Raw genomic sequence first — 7783 nt, 5'->3', positions numbered from 1 at the left:
GCTGGTGTTTAGAACTGGATTCAGTTCTTTTTCTTTCACCAACATGTTATATATTTTCTGCCGTATGTCAGAAATGCAACATATGAATATTTAGGGTTTAACAATGTACTTCAGATGCCTTGAGGTCGAATGTGTGCTGGTCAGCTTTTGAAAAGTCTCTGAGGCAGATTTACGTCCTGGTGTCTCCTTCCTGATTCCTGTTCTACAAAGGAAGGATAGCAATATTACTTTCCCTTTTCAAAGTGCTTGGAAGGTATAAGTGCTAAGTATTTTGATCCATTATGCAATCAGTTGCCTATTTTTAGTACCTGAACCATTTTTAATGTTCTTTTTACAATGCAAATGTGCTTTTATTGAGGCTGACAGAACGAACTGTTTCAAGCACTTAAGCCACAGGGAATGGGGATCTATCGGGAACTGGTTTAACATAACTCTTGTGAAAGGTGGTGTACAGCACATAAAGATCAGACGACTGCTGCGAGGCGCTTGTAAGTTAAATGGTGAGAGACTTCTCTAAAAATCCCAGTATTTCAAACTGCACGAAAGTAGGTGAAAAATATTTTAAATGCAAATGATAGACTAGCTGTGTTAACCTTGGTATTTTTTACCTCCTTTCCAGTAGGGTCGTGCACCTGCAACTGCGACAGCCATGGAGAAGAGTGGTAACATTCAGCTGGAGATTCCTGACTTCAGTAACTCTGTCCTGAGCCACCTGAATCAGTTACGCATGCAGGGTCGCCTGTGTGACATCGTGGTCAATGTCCAGGGGCAAGCTTTCCGTGCTCACAAGGTGGTGCTGGCTGCCAGCTCGCCCTACTTCCGCGACCACATGTCCTTGAACGAAATGAGCACCGTTTCCATTTCTGTCATCAAGAACCCTTCTGTTTTCGAGCAGCTCCTTTCCTTTTGTTACACCGGTAGGATATGTCTGCAGCTGGCTGACATCATCAGTTACCTAACAGCCGCCAGTTTCTTGCAGATGCAGCACATCATAGACAAATGCACACAGATTCTTGAGGGAATTCATTTCAAAATTAACGTGGCAGAGGTGGAAGCGGAATTGAGCCAGACCAGGACAAAGCATCAGGAGAGACCACCGGAGTCTCACCGGGTGACACCAAATCTAAACCGTTCCCTGAGCCCACGTCACAACACCCCGAAGGGGAGTCGTCTGGGCCAGGTTAGCACAGTGCTGGACATTCGGGAGCTCAGCCCACCTGAGGAGTCCACCAGCCCCCAGATAATTGAGCAGAGTTCGGACGTGGAAAGTAGGGAGCCCATACTACGGATTAACAGAGCAGGACAGTGGTATGTCGAGACGGGAATGGGAGACCGTGGGGGACGGAATGACGACGATGTCCGGGTGCTGGGAGGTGTACGCATTAAAACGGAGAACCTGGAGGAGTGGCTTGGGGCAGATCATCAGCCGTCAGGAGAAGATGGAAGCAGCGCTGAGGAGGTCACTGCTATGGTGATCGACACCACGGGCCATGGATCGATGGGCCAAGAGGCTTACGCATTAGGGTCCTCTGGGGCCAAAATGGTTAGGCCAACCAGCAGTGAGATTGACAGGTGAGTTTTCTTTAACTTAATTACTGACTTTGGCTGTAAGAGGAGATTGTGCAAGATTTTCACTTGGCTGGGTTGGTCTCTTTGGAACATTTTGCCCGTCTGTTTCCTGTGGCCACCTTAAGTATAACCACTGAAGGATTTTTTTTCCTGGTGTTAGGAAGTGTATCCGGTTTGGGTTATAGTATTTTGGCTGGGTAGTGATCAGACCAGAATCTCTAGGTACAGGCTAGCTTGAGAAATTAATTAGCACTTAGAGGTGCATAGGTTGGATTCTCTACCTCTCAATGTTTAAACTGAGGTGGGATTTTTGTCTAAAGAAGATGTTCAGTTCAGCCTCAGTAGATATCGGGCTCAGCACAGGAATTAATGAGGTCACATACAGTATGTATTACGCAAAGTGTCATTGCAATGATGCCTTCTGGCCTAAAAATCTGGGGGTGGTTCTGTGTGAGAAACAAGCGGGTCACCAGCTGTAGGTCAAGAGGAAATTTTCTTCCTGGTGGTCCAGGACAGCAGTGGGTCATGGGCTTACATCTTCTGAAATGGTTGAAGTGGGGAGCCCATCGGCCTCCACTGTTGTTTTGATTTATATGAAAGAGCAGAAAGCCCTTATTGAAAATAGGTGGTGACATCTGCTGTGTTTTGATTCTCCATCCATCTGCTTCCCCTCCACTGCAGCATTTGTTTTCTTGCCCTTAGCTCAGACCAAAGAACGGATCTGATAAAGGGCAGATCTGTTGTGTTTGGGGGGGCTTGTATTTGTGGGGTTTCCCTTCACATCTGCCTCTTCTCTACTAGCTCAATCGCGCTGCTCCCACGGGGGAACAGCTGCCTGGAAGCAGTGGATATTCTGTCACTTGTTGCTTAATAAATCAATGTGTGGGAATGATCTTGAGCTGGCCCTTGGGAGAGCGATCCTTTCCTAGTTTCTTAACTCTTTTCCGCAGATCAGCTAGCCTCGAGCATCTCTTTTTGCACTGCACTCAATGTCCACTGTTTTCTTCCTGGAGTCCACCACATCACTTTTGTTTCACACTTAGAAGGGGGAGGAGGGTGAGGGCAGGGAATGAGAAGTGGTGCCCTTAGAGAAGTGGTGTCTTCTCCTCTTGTGCAGTTCCTGAGTCACTGGGCCCATATCGTCTTACTTGAGATAGCAACCAAAAAGCTTTCTGTTACTAAACTGGAAGCCAAATGACTCAGTTTTATTTTTCAGATGTTAAGACTGAAACCACAGACCAGTATGACTTGGTTTTTCCTTTATACTTGCGCTGTTCCGCCTCCTGTGTGTTAGCTGGTGAGGATGAAGAGATGCTATACAGGTGCCTCTATTGCTCACCCGTTGTTCTAAACACCATAGTGACCTGATGCCCATTAAAAACTCCGTTTACACTCTTCCCCCACCCCACAGATTTAGCCCTTCTGGCAGCATGGTTGCTGTGACTGAGCGGTACAGATCAAAAAGCGAGTCTCCCGGGCGGATGGATGAGCCCAAGCAGCCCAGTTCCCAGGTAGGCAGATCAAGAAGTTTGCAAGTAAATGTTGGCATTGAAGGTGAAGGGGACTGTGTTGTGATGAAGTGTATAATATTTTATATTTACAAGCAATACTGTTTGTGAAACGAGGACCTTTTACTGTTGCAAAGGGTTTAGTTGCTCACACTGAGAATGTATGCCGTCGGTACGTGATTTAAAACTGATTTTGTCTGTCGTTTGGGATTTTGGCCAGATACCTGGAAAACATGAGGAGTTTCTCTCGTTGTCTGAGGGCATAAATACGAACCCTTGTTCTGGGCAGGCCACCAACTCCTGAGGAGAAACCCCATTTGCCTGCAGAGTTGGCTCTGCTCTAAAACACTGACAGCAAATGTCTGAGCTGAGGGAGGAGGTGTTACTTGGTTTCTGTGGAAAACTGAGGGGTGGCAACAGCTGAACCTTTCCATGCTAGTGTCAAAACCATTCCAAAAAGCCCTCCAGGCACTACACGAGTAAACCTTTAGGGTGGACTGTCAAAAGACTGTGGATTTGTAGAGAGGTCTCTGTCATCCCTGAGGGACTGTGTTGCATAGCAGAATTTGCAACCTAAAGTAGCTCTGAATTCTCTGCTTTCTTGGGGTACGGGCACAGTTTTGGGGTAGGACGGAGAGATACACAGAAATGCAGGAGAACAATAGGCTGTAGGGTGCAGCAAAGTAGGACACGGTGGCAACACCTGGGCCTAATCATTTTGATCTGATTTTTTTGTTGCATGCAGTCAGAATCGCAGTGCCACTGTAGTGCAAGTGTATCACCCAACACTGTGTAGAACGACTCTTGTGTGCATGGCAGATAAGTAATGTGTCGGTTCGTAAGCAGATGACTTTGCTGGAGGCAGGTGAGGAGTTACCAGGCTGCTTTGCCCTTGAGTAAGACCAAGTGAAGCAAGGGGAAAAAAAAAATCGTGATATCTGTCTGTTAACTTTGTAATACACTTCCATAAAACAAAAGCTGCCTTTTTGTTCCTGTTTTGCCAAAGCTTTATTTTGTGTCCTCAGAATACATCTAGAAAATTTCAGGTCAAACTAACCCTCCAGGGCAAACGTGACATACAAAGCAATTTTAGCTCTACGTACAGAAAAGCTGCTATTATTTCTCCATCGTGAGATGGCCTCAAACATAAAACCATAGGCTACCACCTACATGGGAAGTATCATCACCTTCCGGTCTTCTGGTATTGCCATATCGATGCCAAAAATAGTCTGCCCGTTTCCCCTGCCCGGTGGCAGTGGTAGAGTGGAAAGAAAGTACCATAGCTTTGTGCATCTCCTTTAGTCCTGAGCAGCTTACCAGTGCTTGTACAGTTGGATTCAACAGCACCTGGCAGAGTTACGCTGCTGCTTCTGCGTGCACAAGGAGAGGCCCTCCTGCTGTTACACTGCTTGCTTGTCCGTGTTTGGCATCGTCGGGAAACAGTGTAAGACTTGGGACTGCATCCTCCAGCACGGAGGCATTCGGGAGACTCTCTGTGCTCATTCTGAATATGATAGCCAGAAGCGGCTGTCCCAGAGCCTGAGCTTGCAGATCAGGGTTACCCTTGGCTGTTTGTCTTTCTGGCTTAAGAAAATAATGAAGAGCCAGCTAGTCCTTGCTGCGTGACTCGGGCCAGGTGCGTGAGCTCTCTGGGCTGCAGATCCTCCCCTCCAACGCTGCAGGGCTGGGATGGGTTACACAGCCATTTAGGCAAACATGATTCATTATAAAATGAATCCTGAATGACACCTGAATAAATACCTCTGTAAAGTGACACCTGAAGAGTTTCAGATATGACTTGTAGTTTATTCCGTCTTCGTTTTACTGCAAGCTCATCAATTGCCACCTTCTTTTAACCTTTAGTAAGTAAAACAGAAAATGGTATACAGTGTTTTAATCAAACTGGCCCAAGTTGTTAAAAAAATAACATGTATTGACACGTTTCATCCACAACTCAATTGGTGGCTAAGCGCCTTTCTGATAAGAGCTGTCTTTTCTTCCCCGGATCTAGCAAATGACTTGGCAGAAGGGGCCGCCATAGCAGAGGTTTCTAATTGATTGCTCATTTGTCTTCAGCCCCAAGGCTCCAGTTAAGCACTTAAACGTGTGCTTGAGGTTGAAGACATTAGTGCTGCTATTTTCGAGGTTTGGCACCTGCTTCAGTGCTTTACTGGCTGGACTGGGGCCTGATCTTCTTTCCTGCAATTTGTTTTAGGATGCTTGTTATTTAAATCTCTGTTGCTTCCTTTGCAGGGGGAGGAATCGGCCATGCTTGGAGTGAGCGGTTACGTGGAATATCTCCGGGAGCAGGAGGTTTCAGAGCGCTGGTTCCGATACAACCCACGCCTCACTTGTATTTACTGCGCCAAATCCTTCAACCAGAAAGGCAGCCTGGACCGGCACATGCGTCTCCACATGGGCATCACGCCTTTTGTCTGCCGCATGTGTGGGAAGAAGTACACGCGCAAGGATCAGCTGGAGTATCACATTCGCAAGCACACAGGCAACAAGCCCTTTCATTGCCACGTCTGCGGCAAAAGCTTCCCTTTCCAGGCCATCCTCAACCAGCACTTTCGTAAGAACCACCCTGGCTGTATGCCTCTGGAGGGGCCTCACAGCATCTCCCCTGAGACCACCGTCACGTCTCGAGGGCAGGCAGAGGAAGAATCTCCTCCGCAGGAGGAGGCTGTTGCTGTGGGGGAAACGGCACAGGGATCTGTGTCCACGACTGGGCCAGATTGAAACACGGCTGCAGAGTCTGGGGAGAAAGGACCGTCTTCCCATTTTTGGCTCTAAAGAGTCAGCACCAACCTGGCAGGCTGGTACTGTAATTAGTGCAATGCCACCACTGGACAGAAAGAAGCTCCCAAGATGTTGCCAAAATTGCAAAATCTTTCTCTCTCTCTCTCTTTCTCTCACACCACCTTCCCCTACACTCGTAGAGCGTTAAGTTTTTCTCCCTTATTCCTCCTCCTCTTGGAGAAAAACGAGACAACTGTGTCAATCAACTTCTTATTCAGGGATCGACAGGATTTTAAATTTTTTTAATGTTCCGTAGTGATCTGGGACGAGCAGTCATTTGTATTTCTCAACAGCATTTTGGCCCAGCAGCCAGGTCCCACCGGCTGTCGGCCGTGCAGACCTGGTGAGCCTAGCGTGCAGGGCTGCTCCTCGCCATATCTGCTGGTCCAGCTCAAGGGGAAAGCAGGGGCAAAGTGCCATTGCCTTCCCCTCTTCCCCAGGTAGTTGCCACGTTAAAGAAAACAAAAAGACTGTCCTGGTGGAACCTGCCTTGCCCGAGTGTATTTATCCCTGTCTTATTTTTGATGTGTCTCCTTTTGCCTTTTTACTTAAACTATTATTTTAGGGCTTTTGGCTTGCCCATTCCAGGTGTGCAGCCTCAACGCCCCTTGTTAAAAGCTGGCACGGCTATAAAGCGATACGCTAGAGGTCAGCAAAATTTGAAGCGCTTTGGCTACTGAAAGTGAAATTTAGCAGCTGTGAGGTTTGTGTTAGGCTGATGCGTTGGGAGAAGGGTTGGAGGGGTCTTTCAGAGGAGGTTGTTCTTTGCAGTTGCTGATCCGGAGGGTTCAGAGCACTCTGATGTCTTGACTGGTGCGCAGCCGTGCTTCAGGTGTTGCTGAGCGTTAGGAAGAGTTTTTCTGGACGGGCTGAATTGCGGAGTTAGAGGCTGGCTACCAAAGGCGTCCTTCACCCCTACTCCCCCCTCAACACGCACTTGATCTTTTATAACAGCAATATGGTATACTGAAATACTGTTGTCCCAGCCAAGCAATCGTGGGTGGTTGCTTTTAAACGTCTTTCTACAAACTAGTTTGATAACTTTTTTTATCAATGAAATGCAAAAAGAAAAGAAAACCCTACTTTATTTCCTTGTAACGGTTCAGGAAACTTAAAAGTTAATGGTTCCTAGAGCAATCACAACCCTGTCCCCTTGCATGGACTTAAACTTTTGTATTCTAAGCAGCTCTGATGTTTAGAGCAAGTTAAGCAAACCTGGAGAGACATGCCTGCATTGTGTATTGTAGGTGTTTGCACGTGCTTACGTGTTTCATAAACAGAAAAGCATGGGACAGGTAGATAAGTGCAAATATCTTGACATCTTTTGAAGAAGTCTTTTAAAAAATATGCAATACTTTAAGAGTTTTCTCTGGTTCTGATGCCGAGTTGTTCATGATGGAGGGGGAAAATGAACGATAGGTTGCACAGATTGGGTTTGGTAGAGGACGTTTGGTTGAAGGAGTTCTCTTGACGATGTGTAACATGTACAGTAAGGAAGGATAAAGTTCTGATCCTTAAGGTTATGGGAGGAACAATGAGACACTGAAAAAGGAATACACTTCATCTTGCTTTGGCAAAGCAAGCCCGGTGAGCAGTTAGAGCGTGGGCTTGGCAGGTAAGAGACTTACCAAGTGAAAATAAAGCTTGCCCCGCAGTCTGACTGCACAGTTTTGGGCACGTGGAAACGACTCCAGCCCTCGCTTTCCCCACCTGCAAATTGGGACTCGGGGTCATTTTCCTGCCCCTTTGGGGGGAAGAATTTGGAGAAGGGTGATGTATTCCTGTCTCGCTTTGTATGTTTTTCTCATAATTTTATAAGTGAGCGGTCTCACTGTTCCTCCCATGTCTCTCTCAAAAAGGAGACATGGCTCTAATGTTTGGGGGTGGGTTTTTTTTTGGGGGGG

The 7783-nt window shown here is 46.9% G+C and overlaps 1 protein-coding gene across 1 annotated transcript; it reads left to right on the top strand.

Moving 5' to 3' along the window:
* Window positions 1–649: 649 nt before the first annotated feature.
* On the top strand, window positions 650–5819 carry ZBTB37 (zinc finger and BTB domain containing 37). Its single transcript, XM_009892867.1, has 3 exons — window positions 650–1572; window positions 2981–3080; window positions 5331–5819. Exons 1-3 carry the CDS (start codon window positions 650–652, stop codon window positions 5817–5819), a joined length of 1512 nt encoding a protein of 503 aa, XP_009891169.1.
* Window positions 5820–7783: the final 1964 nt, after the last annotated feature.

Source organism: Charadrius vociferus, unplaced genomic scaffold (assembly GCF_000708025.1).
Source record: "Charadrius vociferus isolate BGI_N301 unplaced genomic scaffold, ASM70802v2 scaffold39, whole genome shotgun sequence".
NCBI classification, from domain to species: Eukaryota; Metazoa; Chordata; class Aves; order Charadriiformes; family Charadriidae; genus Charadrius; species Charadrius vociferus.
Note: the sequence above shows the minus strand (reverse complement) of the source record. Positions and strands in the feature narration are given on the sequence as shown.